At 38.8% G+C, this 22,794-nt stretch overlaps 1 protein-coding gene across 1 annotated transcript in view; it reads left to right on the top strand.

Moving 5' to 3' along the window:
* The first annotated feature begins 713 nt into the window (after positions 1-713).
* The window catches only part of LGR5 (leucine rich repeat containing G protein-coupled receptor 5), an 87,031-nt gene continuing 64,950 nt past the window's right edge, over positions 714-22,794 (top strand). The window contains exons 1-2 of the mRNA XM_070754758.1: positions 714-1,054; positions 15,715-15,786. Coding sequence (XP_070610859.1) covers positions 849-1,054; positions 15,715-15,786 — 278 coding nt within the window. The 5' untranslated portion in view covers positions 714-848. The remainder of the gene's footprint in view (positions 1,055-15,714; positions 15,787-22,794) is intronic.

The raw sequence follows: 22,794 nt of genomic DNA on the forward strand, positions 1-22,794 counted from the left end.
ACCCGAATCTCCTTGGATGACAGAGCAGGCTTCTTCTGTACTGCATTCACTGCGGTTGCACCTGCTGACTTCGCGCCACCTTTCAACTTTTATAGACCAACGCCTCTATCGAGAGAGCACGGAAAATTGGCAACCCGTGTAAGCCCAAGCTACTCCAGGTGGCTGCAGAGATGGGTGGGGAGCGGGAAGAAAACAACCTTTTATCTCAACCGCCTTAATTGTGCAAATGGCCATCGCCTCGGACACTGGAGCTGCTGCCAGCCAAACCGACCTTTTCCCGTTTGGCACAAAAAACCGCCAGGGAGGGAGGGAGGGAAGAGGGAGGGAACCTGCTCGCTCTGCTTCTCAGCGCCCCCAACTTGTTTTCGCGGGCTTCAGCGACAGCAGCCCTCGCCTGTCCCCTCCCGCCTCCAGCCTCCAGCCCTGCTCGCGAGTTTTCGCTGGCTGAAGAACCAACCTCCTGCGTCGGCGGGAGCTGAGAGCGAGCAACAGGCAGCGCTGGGGCTACGTCAGCAGGGGCGCGCAGTTTAGACTCCAGCTCTTTAAAAACGGCGTGTAAACTGAGATGTTCCCATAGAGAGCCGCGTGCGCCAAAAGTCGTTTGAGCTACGGCAGCGGGCGGCCTTCCAGCGCCCTCAGCCACAGCTGTGCTGGCACGCGCGCGCTCCGTCACCCCTCGCCCTCGAGTGAGGCTCGTCCCGGAAAGCTTCAGACCGACCGCCTTCGCCCCCCTCCTCTTGACGCTCCGGCCGGTTAGGTAGTTAAGGGGGGATGTCAGAAGCTCCTTCCATTTCTGGAACAGCAACTTTGCAGTCGTCGCCTTTTGCCCCCCGCTCTGATTTGGCACCATGGACACCGCCGCGGCTGTCGCCATCCCTGCCCGCATGTTGCTTCTCCTCAACTTGCTCGGGTTGCAGTCCGGACTCGGGACGCGCCAAAGAAGCTGCCCGGGCTTCTGTCACTGCGAGCCAGACGGGATGTTCCTGCGGGTGGACTGCGCCGACCTGGGCCTCACAGATATGCCCGCCAACCTTAGCGTCTTCACCTCTTATCTGTAAGTACAGAATAATAGAAAAGAGTTGGAAGGGACCTTGGAGGCCTTCTAGTCTAACCCCCTTTTCAGACAGGAAACCCTGTCATTCCAGACAAGTGGCTGTCCAGTTTCTTCTTAAAAACCTCCGGTGATGGAACGCCTACAACTTCTGAAGGCAAGCTGTTCCACTGTTAATGGTTCTCACTGTTAGGAAGTTTCTCCTTAATTCCAGGTTACTTCTCTTCTTGATTACTTTCCATCCGTTGTTTCTTGTCCTGTCCTCTGGTGCTTTAGAGAATAATTTAACACACACCCCGTTCTTGGTGACAGCCTCTCAAATATTGGAACACTGCTATCATGTCACTTCTAGTCCTGATTTTCACTAGAGTCCTTGGAGAGGGGTGGCATACAAATCTAATAAATTATTATTATTATTATTATTATTATTATTATTATTATTATTATTATTATGATGTTGGACAAACATAATCCCTAATCCTTCTTCACATGACTCTCTACATTTTTTTTTATATTATGGTAATTGTATTATAAAATATGGTACGATTGGCTCAGAAGGTACTAAGGAGAAATTATTATTGGAAGCCGAAAAGGGGGGCAAATGCTTTCCCTCATATAGTGCCTTCAGATGTCCTGGATTATTTACACCCCTCCATCATCCTGTTAAAGTGGAATGGATATGCTGTTTGTAAAGGGTGGAGAAGCAACAGGTTGGAGGAACTTGGGATCATAGTCAACTAAGTTAATAACCCAGCAAAACTAATCAGCACAGCATAAGTTATAGCTAGTTTGCTAAGCATTATTCCTCCACTATTTCATCCGGTACTGTTTGATCATGCATCTGGTGTAAACTGACTCTAGTTGGTAGATTATTTCTCACAAACTTGCTTCCCTGAGAATATTACAAAAATGTGGGATTTGGGGCCATTTCATGAAAGCAAAGACATTCCAGATGAAGTATGCATCTTGTGAGAAAAGTTGGAATGAGAAGCAGTTCTATGGGCATCTTATTTTGTATGCTCATTCTGCGATACAAAGATAAGATAAACTGTTACAAAGTGAAAAGATAAGGAGCTGTGGATATATAGTCAGTTTCACAAATAGTTAAAACACTGTGAAACAAAACTATGTATGCAAGTGATAGATATGATCCAGGGTATTTTCTGCTGCAGACTATGTAGTAACATTGTATGGAAAGTATTCAGAATCTAGATGTTCATGATTCTATCAAATCCCTGAACTCTGTTCTATAACACTCAGTGGGACAATGTCTGATTTGAGAAGAAATGTATTTAATTTGGGTTACATTTTTTTATATTCAAAACTAATATTGTTGAAGGATCATGGAGGGAATGGTGTTCTAAGGTCTGGTTAAAATAAAATCTATATTAAAATTTGTCTAATTTGCTGGTGCCAAAGTCTATGTTAGTGGAAAGAAAGATCAGAAACAACTGGTTAAATGAGGGGTTATTATAGATCACTAATGTCTCTTTAATTTGTGTTTTCCTGTATTTCATTGTTTTCTACAGCATCTGTAATTGAACCTATAATACTTTAATTGTGGGCTGTTGACACTAATATTAAACTGACCATATGATAAAGTTGCTATTTTGTCAAAGTTTGTTTCTTATATTTTCAAATGCATTGAAATACAAATATTAAAAATGTCTACACAGAAAGCACTTGTATGCAAAAATTAGGTTGCAACTTATAATTATGTTATAACTGGTTTTGTACTTTTAGTGAGAAACTATTATCAGAAATACTATCTTAATATGTGTAACTAGATAATACTGCAATATTCAAGGATTAAAACTTTATTTTGCAAACAAATTTGACAGCTTGATGCATGGACATTTAGGTGGTAACAGATAATACTGTTTAAAAAAGAATTGAAACAGCTTCATAAAAATATAATTAATTTTTTGCTTTGGGTCTATGTAATGTATTACTTTAAAAATTGTTTTGATCATTGGTTTATTAAAAATGGGATAAAAGCCATTTACAGACTTTACTGAGGTGTTAAATTACATATGAAGTTTTTTTTTATAAATGATATACTTTATTAAACAATTTTCCCAGTTTGGTGTCCTCAGTTTGGTATGAAATTACTTCCAGCTTTTATGGAGGGTGCCACTTTGAGAAAGCTTAATATATAAAGTATATTAAAAAAATAACCACTTTTACAAACATGATTACACCTGCTGGATATTATCTTTACTAGGGCTTCCAAGTTAAGTTTTTGAATGACATTATTTAATCTTTAACTAATCCTGAAAGATAGAACAGGTGTCTATAAAATAGAGTAAATGCTTCTAAAGTATGAATAGGTAAGGGAGGGAAATCAGGGACAAAGCCTTTTTTAATTATTATATTGAATCTATTAAGGTTATGAATAAGCTCCTGATCATTTTTTGATAAAGATGAAATAAAATACAAAATTTAATATTTGTGAACTTTAGAACATTAATCTAATTAAGTGGGTTTTACATTTTTGCATCAGTTATGAATCCTCTTCACTGAAGTTGTGACTGCAGTTTACAGTTTGCAACATTATCTGGGACAAAGTATCCTCAAACTAGTGAAGTTTACTTCTTAATAAAGATGCAAGAGATTATAGGTATCTTCATTCTCTGATCGCGTCAGAACTTTTAAAAATACTGTCATTTAATGGGATTCATTATGATTGGCAAATTCTATACTGAAGTAATTTGTCTTTCAGCCTTTCAGGATGCTTTCCAACTTTTCAGTCTACATTTAACCCTGTTATTTCTTGATCCAAATACTAAAGAGGATTAATCAGTTTAGCTCATAAGATTAGCTAACTGCTCGTAGTTTTCTTGTCATTGGTTATTTCAGAGATATTTTTTTTTACTTCCTAGCCTTATACGGGTAAAATTAATAATAAGGAACATCTGGTGGGTTATATTTGTTAATACTTTGAAATTGAGCAGGGTAGTCCATCTCTAAGAACAATGACCTCAAGAATCACTTTATCTAACTCTGAATAATGAATGCCAATATTCCCAGGTAGAGTTGTGTGGTATATTCTATTAGAAAGTTCTGCCGGAAAGACCTGAGATAGGATTACCTTTTATGACAATTATATAACGTTTTGATTCTTGAAACTCCTTTAAGAGTATGCAGATACATGAAAACTGATCTTCCAACCAGTAGGGGATGCTGCAACTCTACCTTGATAATTTTAAGCCATTGACTTTTAAGCTAGTCAATGTGATTTTATTACAAATATATAATTCATAATTAAAATATGTTGGTGTATTTTAAAATTATATGAGTAATTAAGATATGTGCTTTTTTCAATTAAATTTACACAACATTTTAATTTATTCCCATCAGAGTAGGTCTGTAATTAAAAGAGAGGCAATTTTGTTTATTGATTAATGCACCAGGCTAGAAACCAAACGACTATGAGTTCCAGTCCTGCTTTACCCATAAAATCCAATTGGGTCAGTCACACTCAGCCCACAATGTCAGAGATGAGTGACAAGCTGGTTGGTCAATTTATGTCTCAAGTAAATGAATCAATGGTCAGTTGATCTGGGAAAGAAATTTACTCTTCACTTGAGGGAAAACACTAGGAAAAAGAAGTACAGTGATACCTCGTCTTACACGCATTCTGATTTGGGCACTCAGTGTCAAAAAGGTTCGCCATCACTGTTAATATAGCATGTAAAATGCTACTTAAATTTAAGCAGTTGTATATGTTCCTGGGTTTCTTTTGTTAGTTATTGCGATACAGTGTTCCCTTGATTTTCGCGGGAGATGCGTTCCGAGACCGCCCTTGAAAGTCGAATTTCCGCGAAGTAGAGATGCGGAAGTAAATACACCATTTTTGGCTATGGACAGTATCACAAGCCTTCCCTTAACACTTTAAACCCCTAAATTACCATTTCCTATTCCCATAACAATTTACTCACCATTATTACTGGTATTCACCATTGAATAAGACACTTAGTAATCCTGATATTTATAAACATAATTATTTATTAACAATAATTTTTTTTTTGTTATTTATTTGCAAAAATTATTAGTTTGACGATGATGTATTATGTCATAGGGCGGGAAAAAACGTGGTATAGAAAAAAACCGTGAAGTATTTTTTAATTAATATTTTTTTGAAAAACCGTGGTACAGGCTATTCACAAAGTTCGAACCCGCGAAAATCGAGGGAACACTGTATACCTCTTTATGCATGTGCAGAAGAAAACCCCCCCAGAAATTTTATTTTTAAAAAAATTAAAAACATTTCAAAAAAATCCCCAAGAAAAGATAGCAGCACCCACGGACCGGCACTAACTGAACCAGTTCTGTGACATCGTCATGATATTACCAGCAGTTTTCTACCAGTTTGGGCAAACCAGTCTGAACCGGGAAGAACCCACCTCTGCATTAGCCAGAAGGTTTGTTTCTGTTATATTTTTGAATACTAGTTAATATAAAAACCATTTTTCTCTTTACAGATAAATGTTAAGAAATATGATGGTTTCCCATTCACTTTACACTTAAGAGCACATGTGGGATATTCACCCATGTTTATATAATGAGATTCAACATGATGTGATTAAACTGATCACCTTTGTTTGTAGTTACTGATATTACCTTTGTTTGTAGTTACTGATATTACTTCCCGTGTTTATATATAACACTAAGCCATATTTTATTTATTTATAAATTTATTTATTTGTTTTTGACTTAGTAATAGTCCATACTTAGAGGGGAAAAGGGTGTTTTACAACAAATGAGAATTTGAAACCAACTAAGAAATAGCCAAAAAAGTCAAGACTATCTCTATAAGATTTACCCAGTTTGCTTTTTATTTATTCAGCAAGCCTGAAGAAAAAAAACCAATCCTCACTTAGAATTATGTACAAGCCCAGGAATTATTTTGTCAGCCTGATCTGTTTTCATTGCATATAACACACATAGATCCTTACCCACAGATTCCAATTATGTCTTGGAACAATGCACTGCTATAGCATGATCTGTGATCCAGTTTTAAAAAATGAACATAACAGATACGGGGAAGGCATTCTTCATTTTAGAACTAATTATACAGCCAAAGTCAAAACTGAAGTTTCCATCATCGTTTACAGGTCCATTTTTGTATGTAATAATGAGCAGAAAACATTTAGGTTCAAATAAAGAATCTCTTTTCTACACATATTCTTCTTCTCCCACAAATCTATATTGCTCTCTTTTCCATAACCATCTACAAGACTAAATTTCTTCTTTTCACCTCTACCAATCCTGCATGTTTTTAGAACCCTCACCTATGAATGTTCTTTCTGCACCAACTCAGGAAGCTCAAACTGCCCAAGGAGCTGCTGATATAGTTCTATAGAGGAATCATTGTCATCTGCACTTCTATAACGGTTTAGTTCGGTTCTGCAACCCAAAAAGACCGACACAGACTTCAGAGGATAATCATAACTGCAGAAAAAAACAATTGCTGCCAACCGGCCTCCCACTGAGGACCTGTATACTGCATGAGTCAAAAAGAGGGCTGTGAAAATATTTACTGACCTCTCACATCCTGGACATCCTACTCTCAAAATGTCACTACAGAGCACTGCACACTAAGACAATGAGACACAAGAACAGTTTTTTCTCGAACGCCATCACTGCTAAACAAATAATTTCCTCAACACTGTCAAACTATTTACTAAGTCTTCACTACGATTACTACTAGTTTTTTCTCATCATTCCTATCACCCATTTCCTCCCACTTATGACTGTATGACTGTTACTTGTTGCTTGTATCCTTAAGATTTTTATTAATTTTGATTGTTTCTTCATTGCTTATTTGACCCCTATGACAATCATTAAGTGTTGTACCTCCTGATTCTTGACAAATGTATATTTTTATGTACACTGAGAGCATATGCACCAATACAAATTCCTTATGTGTCCAATCACACTAGGCCAATAAAAAATTCTATTCTATTTTATTCTATTCTATTCTATTGTCTGATTAAGCTATATTGTCCCAAATATGTTTTTTTTCAAAAAGCCACTGGACTTTGGTCTTCCTTGAAAACGTTTCCTTTATTCATCCAAGAAGCTTCTTTAGTTCTGAACTGAGAATCTCCATGGACATTAAACTATGTTGTTTTCAGCCATAATAAATAGAACAAAGATTGAACCACATTGGATCCAATAAAAATAGTTGATTTATTTCATTGTCTGAAAACTACAGTGCTTCCCAAATATCCAAGGAGGCAATCATCATCATTATTATCATCATCATCATCATCATCATCATGGAAATAAAGTAATAGTACCTTTCTCTATATACTATAAAATACAGGGAATATTAAATGAAGTTGCAATCAATTTTTTTCTGAAATGGAGAGGGGAAAAGTTCTTCCTAATAAGTAAAAATACTTCATTTTAATCTAAACATAATGTAAGCTATAATACTTGTTTAATTGGATTTCTTTGTTAGAAGCATTCCCAGACTTCTTTGTTCTCTGCTCTTGGCAAATTGATTGATGGATGGATAATGGATTTATCATATTTCTTAACCACCCATCTCCCTAATTAAATTTGCCACCTTCTTAAGATGGATGTTTATATTTAAAGAAATCTAACGCATCTGCTATGACTCTATTGTGAAAGACAGAAGGATGGATGGCGGAATAGAAGATAGGTGGATGTATTAGATTAAATGGAAACAACAAAGTACATTTAAATGTCACTCTTCTCTTTTACCCTAGAAACAGAAACTATAAGAAAAAAGTTAAATTAGAAATAAACTTTTTGTGGCTCAGAATAACATTCTGTCTTGAACATACTTACACATTCTCATTTTTAATAATGTAGCATACTGAGCTTGTCTAAAATAGGTGTCATAAAATTTATAACCACAGGAAAATTCCAAAGCTCCAGTTCCAATGTCCCATCCACATGTATAATTTCCATAGCCATATTATGTAAGCTCCTAGCTTCCTAGTTCTTGCTGTACTTCCCAATCATATCATGGGGACAAGTGGAGACAATTGTTTATCCATAAATTTTAAATTTTGAGATTTCTGATTTTTGTCATACATGAAGTATTAAAATATCACAACATTCTCTTACACTGTTTTTTCTTGGCTTATGAACTCATTTTAGTTAGTCAATTTAGTGACTATAAAAGATGTATGCATACATGTGATGTTCTTTAAAAAATACCACAAATGCAACAATTAAATGCCTAAATACCACAAATGCAACAATTAAATAATCATCGAGTTGTGTTTTGCCTACATTAAGTTAGCCTGATCACACTGATGTTCAGATCTTTCAAAGACTGAAAATGCTTTAAGCTTTATATCAGTTTACTTATTAGTTTAAATTTGCATACTGCCCAAATGCTGTTTATAGTTTCTATTCTTATATTATTAACTATCTGTATTTCTTTAACACTTGTGTTTACTTGTCATAGGCTTTTTGCTTAATGTAAATACAATCAAATTATGCATTAAGTTTTGCTTTCTGAAACTTCACTGGGAATTCAGTACAAATGTTTCTGATATAAATAAAATTAAACCATATTGTTTGTTTATAGTCCAGACAACTTAGCAGACTGTCTTGGAAATTCATTTAACTCATTAGATTTAAATCAACAACCAAGCTTTCTCTGGCTAGCAGGATTAATGTATTGGCATAATTGGGACAGTCAAAAATAAACATTTTTTTTCAATGTTGAAGGTTTTTTCCCTTCTTTTTCTTAATAAAGTTTGATGGTGGATTAAAGAAAATAACTTAATGCTGATATCTTTGAATATGGAATATAAAATAATTATATGAAACCTGAAATCTAACTACTTAAAACACAAGCATCGCTCTACATAAGACCTTTTAATATTTTATTGGAAGCAAAACTATAATTGCCTATCCATTGTTATGAATGTATTATTTTAAATGCCATGTATTTTAAGAATTTAAATATAAGTAAAAAAATTAGAATTACATGCAAAATAATTTTGACCAACACGTTTTTACAAGGCAAATAAGTTAATATTATAAAAGATACTAATTTTCACCAGTAAAGAAAACTGTTATTACATTTTAACCCATTCAGTTAGTTTTTAGAATCTATTTTTAAGGCGAACTCAAATAAATTAATTTTTTTAATGAAAAAAATCAGTTTGTGATGTGCCTGTAGTACAAATCAATTCCTGATTGACAAGATGATTCTGGAAAACTGCAAGAGAAAGAAGACCAATCTGAATGCAGCATGCATTGATTACAGAAGGCATTTGACTCCCTGCTACATGATTGGATAATCAAGTGCCTAGTAATAATAGGGGTCAGTAGAATCATCAGAATCACTGTGCAAAAATCAATGGTGCAATAGAAGCAGGGATGGGCTATTGGCCAGATGGGGGGGATGCAGTGGGGTAGTGAAAATGGAGATCCACCCTAGAGCACCCAATTTGCACTGAAATATGTTGAAAGAATAATAATAATCCTGCATAAACCACGCCCACAATGTGGTAGTAAAAATTTTGGTAGCCCTTCACTGAATAGAAGGCACAGTTGCTGGTCAATATTATATCACCATTATTATGGTGATAGAATGGGAGGAGTCTTTCAAAGAGACTCAGTATCACCACTATTGTTTATCATTGCATTGATTCCTCTATCAAAAATACTGAATAACTCAGACCATACCTACCAAACATCAAAAATATCTGCCAGGCTATCCCACCTCCTTTACATGGATGATTTGAAGCTATATGGAAAACACATCTGAAATAGAATCATTGCTCAACACTGTCCATATATATTGCCAAGATTTTGGACTGGACAAATATGACTTACTTATTTGATGCCCTATGGAAATCATATCCATATAATATGGATGAAGACAATCACTATAAATACTTGTGCCAGGCCAAAGCCATTTTAATTGGAGTCTTTGGCCTGGCAGACTTTATAACATTTTAATGTGCATTCTTTACTGTGGGAATTTGGGAGGGGGAATTGCATGAGGGTTGTCTGTATGTAGCCGCAACAAATTCTTTCTGTGTAGTCAAGGTCATCCTTTGTCTTCGCACCCCTGCACCTGCACGGAAGGAGATGGGTGGATTCTTGCCAGGTTGGCAGTTGAAGATTGGTCAACATGATGGACTTGGGGGTGTGAGTACAGGGGCTTGAACTTTCAACTGGGTGGAAAAACCCCTTCAGGTTTGGGTTTCTCCCAGATGTGCCAACATGGCTCTGCTAATAAATTGGAACTTTAAGGAATACTTTGCCTCAGACTCTGATTTAGTTTTGGATGCTATTTGGAAACCTGACAACCTGGGCATCTTTTAAAATAATTTCATCAAGCGTAATGAAGTCAAGAAAAAGATTGGAAAAGAATATTTCAAGAGAGTGAAGAATACTTTACAATCCAAACACAGTGGAGGAAATACAATGAAGGCAATCAACACATGGGCAATTCCAATCATTAGATATACTGCTGGAATAACGGACTAAAAGCCCTGGATAGGAAGAACAGAAAAATAATAAAATGCAGCAATGTTGACAGACTCTACCTACCAAAGAAAATGGATGGCCATGGAATGTTGCAAAGTACATCAGTGGGTTGAAGAAGAAAAAATGGTTTTGGAAGAATATCTGAAGGACAATCAAAATGATGCACTGAAGTTAGTATACCAGCAAGGCTTACTGGGAGACCAAGCTGGCCTACAAGAAAGACTAGTTAAGAATAGAATGGAGGCATGGGAAGACAAAGCACTACATGGCCAGTACATTTTTAAAGAATAGCATGGAAAGTAGCATAACAAGACCTGGCAAGAGCAGGAAAGATGAAAAAAGAGACTGAGGGTCTAATTCTATCTAGCTGAACAAGACCAAACCTTCAGGACAAATGCATGCAAAGCCAGAATTGAGAAGACAGCAACAGACAGTAAATGCCCCCTATGCAAAGGATCTGAAGAAACAGTGGAGCACCTGGTAAGCTGCTGCAAGAAGATTGCACACAGTGACTTTTTTTCCTGCTTTTATATTGAATTATTTAAAATCATTTTTTTCCAGGTTTAAAGCGATTTTATGGTAATATCTTAAATTGTTAGTAGCAACAATATATACATTCTTGTTTCATACTTTTTTCTACTAGATCTAGTTAATAAAGTAAAACTTTTTTTTATCTTGCCCTATTCTCTCTATTCTGCATCTGAGATTTTAGTCACTAATTATATGTTCCTATGCCTTTTTGGAAAACTTCATTTATTCCTCTTTATGAATAATCAGTGTACAGTGCTTTTCAGAAGTTAATATCCTGAAATTGTTTGGGCAATGTTCTTTTAAACTTTCACAAAAGCTGTTCTTGAAACTGGAATTGTTGCGTTTTTCAGTTCATAGAATAATAAGTACTTGAAGAGAAAATAAGGTGATCTGCTAAATCTAACTCTTCTCTAAACTTTTCTGCCTTCTCACTTCTTTGTTTTTGGTTTGCTAAAAATGTTTTTCCTAGTTTTCAACTATATAGCAACAGTGCCTTGACACTGTGGCTTTTTTATGCCTGTTTATAAACTAGACTTTGAATCTATCAACTTATAGCTGAAAAACTGCTTGACTTCTGACAGCTTTTCATACTTACAACCATTGCAGCATCACCATGATAATTTGATCAAAATTCAGATGCTTAGTAACTGGCTAATATTTATAATTGTTGCAATGTCCCAAGGTCATGTGATGACATTTTATGACTTCCCAACAAGCAAAGTCAATGGGTAAGCCAGATTCACTTAACAATCATGTTACTAACTTAATAACTGCAGTAATTCACTTAACAACTGTAACAAAAAAGATTGTAAAATGAAGCAAAATTTACATAAGTGCCATCTTACTTAGCAACATAATTTTTTGGATCAATTGTGGTTATTAAACTGAGGGTTACCTATAATAACCTTTGTGGAAAAAGGAAAGAGGTATAAAATTAGTTTTTGGAAGGGTTCTTAAATTCAATGCCAGCACATATACTTGTGACAGATCCTGCAACCTGTGAGGCTACAACTAAACAATCATATAGTCTTTATTTGAAAAATTAGAAACACTGAATGTAAAATTAGTTTGCATATTTTTCTCAAAACTACATTGTGTGACCATTCATGATTTATATCTCGCAGGCCATTGATCAAATACAATATAAGGCTGACACTTGAATTTTCTTTTGTTTTGTTGATAATTTATTGCTCACTATATTAAGTCCTTTGATTTCTTTCTATTCCTGGTCATATTAGGCATACCAGTCCAGCAGGTGCCATAGTTAATGTATCAGTTTGGTTAGTTAATACACAGCCAATGTATTTAGTACATGAACAAAGGCAGTCTGTGCTTCTGAAGCCCCCTTGGCTTTGAGCGGTGAATCTTATATTTTAGGAAACATGCAGCATTTTTTAGAATAGGTTGCCTACTTCTGAAAACTACAGATCCCAAGGACTTCCATTTTGTCCATTTTGTCTAAATTTATTCTATGTATATTGCCCTTATTCAACAATGTATTTTATGTACTGAACCAGCAGCCACAGATCCTATTTAATTCTCATGACAATGAGGAATAGAACTCCTATTTCAGTATGTAACAATATTGTCCCAATATTGCATCCAACTAATTCTTGCTAGTGCTTTTTTATAATGATAAAACATATGGAGGACACAATAATAATAATAATAATAATAATAATAATAATAATAATAAACAATAAACAACATGGTAATGTATGTAAATGTTAAAATAAATTTTCAAGTGTGAAATTAAAATGGTATCTGTTCTGCCTGACTGGGCTCAGGCAATGCGTAACAGTCCAAGGAAAAGAAATCAAACACACACGTGCTCTGCTAATCAGCAAACTTGTATTAGATAAACAAAAAGGGGTTACTCAAAAACAGTTCTTAGTGTCCGAAAACAATGAGAGTGCAAAGCTTACTTCAGCCGCATACAAAAACACAGGAAAAAACAAACAAAGACAACCTGAAATGAGCAAAGACGTTTCAGGAGTCCTTTTGAATCTTTGGAGCAAACAGCAAGTCCCAGAGTTTTCACCTCCCACTTGTCTGAAAAAGCTGGGTTGAAAACTCCAACGGCACGGAACAGAAACTTCAGAGCAGGAACCACAAAATAACACAGATAAACAGCCACAGTTTGCCTTGGCCTTTGTTCCCTTTTATCCCTTTAGCCCTCATTAAGGGAACCACACCCAGCCCTCAGTAGAAGAACCACACCCAGCCCAGGTGCTCCTATAATGACTTGTAATACTCCTTAAAGCGATCCCTTCTTTGCATAGCTTGATCTGCAGAAGAACGCAGGGACGAAAGACTGTCTGAGGGACTGCATGCCAAATCCCCTGGGCTGTCTGCTGAATCCTGCTTCCCAATGGCCTCGTCCTCCTGGCTGTCTGCCACGTCTTCCTGGCTGTCTGCCACATCTTCCTGGCTGTCAGCCAGGCTTTCACATTCACTTTGTGCCGCGTCTCTCCCATCTGTGGGAGCAACGGCTGGCCCAGGCCCAAACACAACAGTATCTTTCGACATTTTGACACATAGGGCTGTAAACCAAAATATCTTTGTGTGTGTTGTCAGTAACAGAGGTTACCATCCTCAGATAGATAAGAGCTCTAAAAATTACCAGAATCTTGAAATAAGCTTAGAAAATAATCAGTAATCATGCAGTTTTTTAAGTATCAAATAATCATGACACCTAGCCCAGCTGTTGCATTTTGTATGAAAGGAAAATCCAGATGCTTTAATGGAAAGCACACTACAGTCTAGACAAGATTTAATTAAGGCACAGAAAATTGTTTACTGATTGGAATATCTCACTACCAACATTGGATGGACTATAACCACTGCCATATCATGACTGTAATTGTATTGCATTGTATTGTCATTTATTATTGTTAATTCTTATTGTTTTTAGTATGTTTTAATTTCTGTAAACCATCTGAAGTGCATCTAAATTGGGACATGGATAGGCCATATAATAAACAAGCAGGTAATTGTTATTAAATAATTAATCCAGTTGCCAAAATTTACCAGAATTTATTTTCTTCATTCATTAAAATAATTAAATTATTTTAATGAAATCAGTAGCCTGCTGCCGGCGCCCTCCTGCTCCTAGTTCAACCACTGCTTGGCGGTGGCGCCTTTGCTGCCCACCCTTCTGCCCCGTACCCACCAGAGCTACCCGGCCCCGCTACCCCTGTAGGCCCACCTTGGGCCCGAGCCCTTCCCACCACCCAAGAGCTGCAAAGCTCAGCTGCCGCTGCTGGGCCCCAAAGCTCATCTGCCGCCGCCACCAGGGAAGCTTCAGCCAGGCGGGGTGCTGCAGCTGCGGGAGAGGCCACTTCTGAAGCCAAAGGGTGGAAGCTCAGCACCTCCCCGGAAGGACTGTGTGTGCGTTTGCTCCAAACATTTCGCAAACTTGGCCAGGGTTCAGGACTGGGGGGGGGGGGGACCAGCTTCAAAATTGGGACATTTTTGAATTGCCGTGGGACACGGGAAAAATCATTCAAAAGCGGGACTGTCCCACTGAACGCCATCTTATTAAAGAGGGACACCAATGATGGGGGAGTGCTTGATTAAAAAATTGGTTTATATGGAGCAAAAAAAATCTTTCTTTCTCTCTCTATCTCTCTTCCTCCCGCCATTTCTCTCTATTTCTCTCTCCTTCCCTCTTTCTTTCTCTCTCTTCCTTCCTTCCTCTCTTTCTCTCTCCCTCCCTCCCTCTTTCTCTCTCTCTCTTACTTTCTCTCTCTCTCCATCCCTCTTTCTTTCTCTCTTTTCTTTCCTCTCTCTTTTTTTCTGTGAAGCAGCATATAAGTTTAAATGATATTGCTATAAAAGAAAGAAAGAAAGAAAGAAAGAAAGAGGAAAGAAGTAAAGAAGGCAAGAGAGAGAGGAAGGAAGGAAGGAGAGAGAGAGAAACAAAGGAAAGAAGGAGGGAGGGAGAAAGAAAGAAAGAAAAAAGAAAGGGAGGGAGGGGAAAGAGAGGAAGGAAGGAAGAAAGAAAAGAAGGAGAAAGAGGAAGAGGAAGGGAGGGAGAGAGAGAGAGAGAGAAAGAAAGAAAGAAAGAAAGAAAGAAAAAACTCTGGGGAGGGGGTTGAATTTAAGCCTGGGGGCAGTGGCATGAAGGATTTCTACTGCTAGGCCATATCCTAAAGGTCGGGCGGACGGGCGAATCAGTAACAGCTTCAGAGAAGCTTCACCCGATGTGCAACGCCTTGGGTTTTGAAACACTGCGTTGGAGTGGTTGTCTGAACCTGTGGCTAGATTCGGCTTCCTGTATTACCCCGATGCAGGTTAGAATGCTAAGTCAGAAGACTACTGAGAGGCTGACAGCTCAGCAGTTTAAAACCCCAGCCCCTGCCAACTTATCAGTTCAAATGCATGCAAATGCAAATAGATAAAAAAATACCACTTTGGTGAGAATACACCAGGGATATGAAAGGAGCTTCTTGGACATCCCCAGGGAAACACTGACTACTTGCTTACATGATATTCTAAATAAATAATTGAGTTTGTCTAGCTTAAACAACTTAATGCTATCAGCTCTGGGACAAGATATATTTGTATTTGTTGATATTTACATATTTACAGCTTAACATTGCAGTTATATTTCAGTCTTTTTTATTTTTCTTTTACAGTGACCTCAGTATGAATAATATCTCTAAACTTCCCTTGAACTCTCTGCATAAACTCTGCTTCCTCGAAGAACTGTATGTACCATTGTATCCTTGACTGGCATAGCTGAAAATTAAATATATTTCTGGGATTTTCTCTTCTACGTAATTTGAGTATCAGTTAACATGACATGAAAAAGCTATGAGTTTTGACACATATGGGAACATTTAATTAAAATGCACTTATCACTCCTATCCACACTGGGTAAAATGTTACCATGAGGCTGCAAAATTTAAAGTGAAGAAAGAGTGCCACAAATTAATTTTGTTAACAATTGTTTTTTTTAAAAAAAAACTTAATTGTTATTTGGATATACTTAAGCAGCAGGATATTAAAAGTTTGAATGCTGGGTTATGTTTATTAAAACGGCAAGCAAAGTTACCATCAAAACCAAATCCCACTGACTGTCAAGGACACTTGCATTTATATTTGTGACTACTAAATCATCTTGTAATCATTTTTAATTACTGTTTCCTTACTCTTTAGCTTTTAGCATCCCTCAAGGCTAACTATGCATCATAGTACCCAGTGTAGCTTAGATTTCTTGCTCAGTAATTTGCTCACTTAAATAGAAAAAAAAAAATGCTCCAAAACCAAGTTAATCAAACATAGCATTACAAGAGGAATGTTGGAAAGCATTCAACAAACATAAAATTAGGAATTTGAAAATGAGATATCACAAATATTCTGGATAAATTCTGCATTGGTTGCTAATCAGTTTCCGGCCACAATTCAAAATGTTGGTTATGACCTTCATGGCATCAGACCAGAATATCTCCGGGACCGCCTTCTGCCGCACGAATCCCAGCAACCGGTTAGGTCCCATAGAGTTGGCCTTCTCCGGGTCACATCGACTAAACAATGTCATTTGGTGGGACCCAGGGGAAGAGCCTTTTCTGTGGTGGCCCCGACCCTCTGGAATCAGCTCCCCCCCGGAGATTAGAACTGCCCCCACCCTCCTTGCCTTTCATAAACTCCTTAAAACCCACCTCTGCTGTCAGGCATGGGGGAATTGAGACATCTCCCCCGGGTCTATACAATTTATGCATGGTATGTTTGTGTGTATGTTTGCTTTTAATAAGGGGTTTCTGGTGTTTTTTAAATTATTAGATTTGTTGTACATTGTTTTATTGTTGCTGTGAGCCGCCCCAAGTCTGTGGAGAGGGGCGGCATACAAATCTAATAAATAGTAGTAATAATAATAATAATAATAATAATAATAATAATAATAATAATAATTTCAGTAAACGAAGCCAGGTTTTCTCATCTCTCTTACAAAATTTATTTTACCCTTGGATATTCACTAATTACTTATTTAAGATTCTGTATGCCCTACATAGAAGATGCTGCCCCTCTGAGGTGACAGCTGGTCAATATGTCAAACTTCCCTATAAAGAAGATCTAGTATTGCTCAAACACAGAAGTTGAATTCGTTTAATTTGTTGTGTTCGTTTAAAGAAATAACAGAAAATTGCTGATTGGTTAAGACGTGGCTAAGTTTAGGTTGCCGCCAAAAACAAACGGTTGTCAGTAAAAAAGCCTGCGCATAAGCAAAGGTATAAATAGGGCAACGGATTTGGGAGTTGCTGTTGAGAGGAACAGTTGGTTGTTATTCTCTGTTAATAAATAATGCATTGAACGAACAGACGTCTCCGGTGCAGTGATTTAGCAGTGGCGACGAGGAGGTCGAACTCCCAATAAAGTAACCATGAGCTCGGTCATGGCTCCACCACTGCCTTTTTTCAATCCTGGACTCAGAATCCTGGACATCTTACATGTCCAAATTTCGGATTTTCTTAAAAGCAAGTAACCTGCAGGACGCTGAAGATGACAGGAAGCAAGCTATATTTTTAAGTTATTGCGGACCGGCAATTTATAGCCTAGCCTCCACTCTGGTCGAAACCATTGCTTCCCTTTTAAGGTGATCAATGATACACCAGATCTGAAATCTGATAAACTCCACTCATAGAAGTCTGAGGGATTCTTAGTTTATAGAAATTATCTGGTGTCTTCAATGAATTGTTTATTTTACAAGGTTTCTTCCCTAAATGTGTGTGTGTATGTATGTGTGTGTGTGTGTGTTGCTAGGTATGTATGGATTAAGAGTGTTCTGTATTTTAAATTTTGTGACTTGGTCTTAGGCTGTAAATAAGTAAATATAAATATATAAATAGCCCAAGTTGATATTTCTTCATAATCTTAATAATCTGTAGTCTGTAATCCCTAATTACGATGAATCACATACAAAAAATCTCTAATTTAAAAATATAATCTTGTTTACAACAAGCAAATGTATCATATTCTCATTTCTCCTTTAAAATGCCAGAATTAATTTTTATTCATTTAAGAGTAGAGTGCTATTGGAATTACCTTTCCCCATTTTAGGTACAGTACTTTGTTTTGTATCTTCCTACAAATGGAGACTTTAGCAGGTATTAGATAGGCATCCAATTATATTATAATACTATTTTTATCATTAAAACACATCAACACCTTCACTGTCTTCTATGAACACTTAGAAACATTCCTGTGTGAAAGATGGCCATTTGCTGCAACCTTAGGGATCTGAACCCAGTATATTCTATTATTCTGCAGTCTCGCCATTCTCCTACAACTGCATATGAACACCATGTACTGTAGAACTTGCAGGCATGATTGTTTCTATAATTCTGAAGGAGAAAGCCAACAATGTTATTGGAGCTAGTCATGGCAATGTGAGAGAAACGTATCTGATTTCTTTTCTAAGGCTGCAAAATCACCATCTCAAACAAAAGCAGAATGGGCAAATGTCCAAGCAGTTTTTTGTATACTGCTATTATTGAATAACTAAAACAGGTGCTATTAGTAGAATAATGCAAAGATAAATTCACTTGAGGAAAGATTTTTTTCTTTCCTTCCTTCCCTGTTCCAAAATAATTATTTGGCAGCTGGTTTCAGATAACAACCATTGTGCAGAATAAGTGACAAATGATCCTTAAAATGTAGTTGATATAACTAAGTTTCATGCCATTTTTTTTAAAGTGAGATGTTGAACTTTTGTGCTTTTAATTTTTTTTTACCATCACTGAGAAAAAACATCATAACATTATACAGCATTTAGTAGCAAAGAATGAGGTTCAACAAAATAGACAATTACAACTTTCAAATAAAGAAAAATGCTGATTTATAAAAACTGAAAATTAAAATAAATAAATATTACTCTTTTTATTTAATTGTGATTTCATATATTGCCACTTTTAAAATGGAAGAAATGTATCACTGTGGAAGAAAGGCTGGTTCCAACTGGCTTGCCATGTCCACTATATTGCATTTAAAGGTATCTTAATCTGTAATGATGACATACATTATAAGGTTGTAATTGTAAGTGCTGTCCCATATCTGTAACCATGATATTCTACTGCTTGGCGGGAATGTGGGAGAAGAAAACAGGCTCTAAACCATGCACATATTCTCCAGGAATTCAGCATGAAAATATATCTGGGATTGATCCAGGCTCTTTGGAAGCTTTGCAGATCTATCTTTGTAAGTCCTGTTTGGTGCACAGTAGACCAGAATAAAAGAGCAAAGCTGAAAATGAGAAGCGTTCAATTTGTTTCTCCATTCTTTCTGATAAAGATTAATGGGGATGAAAAGCTCCAGGTTGTTGTAGTGTTTTCAGTGAGTAAAATGAATGGCTTGCTTGATCTTAATAGCCCGGACAGGTAAGAATTCCCACCAACAGAAGAATGGATTACCACAAACTCCAGCAGTGCAAGAAAAAAAGAAAGGCAAGCTTTCCTTTGATACAGTGCAGAGATAGTGGAGAAAAAAGGAGCTCAGCTTTTAAAATTAGTTAATGTTATTTGATCAAACAGGTGCCAGCTCAATTTTCAGCTTGGGATAGGTTACCATGAATTAAAAGCAATTATTCTCATTTCAATATGAGTCAATTAATATGAAGCAAATTTATAAAAATATAATGTGAATAACTCATCAGGCCAGAAGCTAGGAGCTTATGAATCCCACTTTAGGCATGAAAGACAGATGGGCCAGTCAACTCTCTCACAGATTTGTTGTTGTGGGGAAAATAGTAGGAGAAATGAGTTTTAAACATATTCCTTATAACAGAGGAGGCCTTAGATAACTGATAGATTTAATACGGAATGCATGCCAGCAAGGCAGGTACAGGCTTAGAGAGAACATTCTAATACATACAGAGTTATATAGCACCGCAGGCTGAGGCAGGAACCAATCAATACACAGTAACTTTCCCGCTTACAAAGTAACTATGGAAAGCGCCCTATCAGAACCTTGGATAGGGATGCCAATCGCACGGCTCTAACCGGCCGGCTGTTTCTAAGCAAACACAGCCCTCCTAACCCCTTGATTGACACATACATAGTCCTCTAAATATGCCGGCTTGTAGCGCACTCTCTCAGAGCGCCGAGGCATGACCGCCGGCTCTAAAACTTTTCCCGAGTTTGGTTCTTGTACTCCCTCTTCAGTATCCGGAAATGCCTCACCCCTCAATGACTCCGTAGAGCGTTTTCCCCCAAGATCCTTGCGGGCAAAAATAACTCGCTGTGAGCAGATTCTGTCTGCCCATGATCCCTTTCTCCCCGGAGGTCGCCCGCCCTGTCAATTCGGATCTGGTCCAAATGCCTCTTCCAAATCCTACCATCCAATAGTTCGATTTCGAAAGACCGAGGCCCCAGTTCCCTGCTTACTCTTCCTTTTTCCCAACTTCGTCCCCCAGAGTATGAGCGAACGTAAACGGCATTTCCTACCCTTACCTGTCTGGCCGGGATTACTGGCCACTGGACAGTTTGGGAATACCACGGGTGCAGTCTGTCTAATATGATTCGGAGCTTGCGACCCATCAATAATTCAGCCGGGGTTTTGCCCGTGGCCACACGGGGTGGAATGTTGCGCTAGCAACAAATCTGCTAACCTTTCCTGCCAAGAACCTTGCGGCATCCTTTTTAGGGCGTCTTTTACAGACCGAACTGCCCGTTCCGCCTGGCCATTACTGGCCGGATGCCACGGCGAGCTCAACGCATGTCTGATGCCAGCAGATGCCAAGAATGACTCAAACTGCACTGCTGTAAACTGTGGACCATTGTCCGAGACGAGGAGGTTGGGGAATCCATGCGTAGCAAATAAGGTCATTAGAGCATCTACGATTGCCTGAGCGCAGATAGACCTAAGCTGGACGACCTCCACCCATTTCGAATGGGCATCCACGATTATTAGGAAGGTCTGTCCCATAAAGGGACCGGCTAAATCAATATGTATGCGAGCCCAAGGTCCTGCTGGCGGTTCCCAAACCAACGGCTCGGCCCGGGGAGGGAAAGGACGACTTTCTTGGCATGCAGCACAACCTGCCACCCTCAGCTCTACCGCCTTGTCCACTCCTGGCCACCAAACATAGTCACGAGCTAAGCTCTTCATGCGCACTATGCCCGGGTGACCCCTGTGCAATAGTGCCAACACCTGGCTGCGCAAGGTTTCTGGAACCACCACCCTGCTGCCTCGCAGCACCACCCCCTTCTCTACAGAGAGCTCCGATTGGCATCTAAAAAATGGAACAAATATGTCTGCGGGGGCTGCAGATGGCCATCCCCTTAACACCCATTGCCTCACTTGGGATAGTATGGCATCCCGCCCAGTTACTCCAGGTACCTCGGTTGCAGAAATAGGGATAGCACTCTCAGATAGCGCGAACACAGAGCACGCCGGAGCGGGGTCGACTAGAACATCTGGCAGCGGACATCTGCTTAAGGCATCAGCGTGTGCTATGTGGCGTCCTGGCTTATAGGTCAGTGTGTAATTGTAATTCGCTAAAAAAATGATCCAGCGTGACATTCTGGGTGATAGGACCACTGGATTTTGACGGTTGCCAGACAAAAGCCCCAGCAATGGTTGGTGGTCAGTAACCAGCTCGAAATGCCGGCCATATAGGTAATCGTGGAACCGCTTGACCCCTGCAATGAGTGCCAGTGCCTCCTTGTCTATATGCCCATAATTCCTCTCAGCCTTTGCCAACGTGCAAGAGAAAAATGCCAGAGGGGCTTCAGTTCCATTGGGCAGTCTGTGGCTGAGGACAGCGCCCACCCCGTGCTGTGAAGCGTCACAGGTCAATACTAAAGGTAATCCCGGTGAGTATTGGGCCAGCACATTATTGGACAATAGTATTGCTTTGACCCCGTTGAATGCCAATTCCTCCCTGTCTCCCCAGTGCCAGCTCGAATGCTTGTCCAAAAGACGGTGCAACGGTTCGGCCACCAAAGCTTTATGCGGAATAAAAACCGCGTAAAAATTTAAGAGTCCTAAAAAGGCTTGCAGCTCTGCCTTGGATTGTGGCCTGGGGGCGTCCCTAATTGCCCGTGTCTTCTCAGGGGTAGGGTGAATTCCCTCTCCATCCACAATAAAACCCAGGAATTCCACCCTCGGGACTCCAAAGACACACTTCTTTTCCTTCAGTTTAAGTCCCACATCCCTAAACTTGGACAAAACCATCCTTACTCGTGCCATCAACTCGTCTGTGGAACTCCCTGACACCAGGACGTCGTCGAAATATGGCACAGTTCCTTCGAGCCCATATAGCAACCTTTCCATCAGGCCCTGGAATATCCCTGGGGCAATGGAGACCCCAAATTGTAAACGGTGACACTTGAAGACCCCCCGGTGGGTGATGATTGACTGCGCTTCCGCAACTAGGGGGTCGACGGGGAGCTGCTGATAAGCCTGAGAGAGATCAAGCTTCGCGAACACCCAACCCTTTCCCAGGGTATGCAGCAGCTGTTGCACCACTGGCAGCGGATATGAGTGATGTGCCAACGCTTTGTTAATGGAACATTTGTAGTCCCCACACAGCCTAATTCCCCCATCCCCCTTAAAAGCAATAACCACCGGGGTCTCCCATTTGGCCTGATCCACCGGCTCTAGCACCCCCTGGGCAATTAGCCTATCCAGCTCCTCATCCACTTTCGGCCGAAGAGGAATGGGCACCCGGCGGGCTTTTAAACGAACCGCCGGTACTTGTGGATTTAACCCAAATGAAA

Source organism: Erythrolamprus reginae, chromosome 6 (assembly GCF_031021105.1).
Source record: "Erythrolamprus reginae isolate rEryReg1 chromosome 6, rEryReg1.hap1, whole genome shotgun sequence".
NCBI lineage: Eukaryota > Metazoa > Chordata > Lepidosauria > Squamata > Dipsadidae > Erythrolamprus > Erythrolamprus reginae.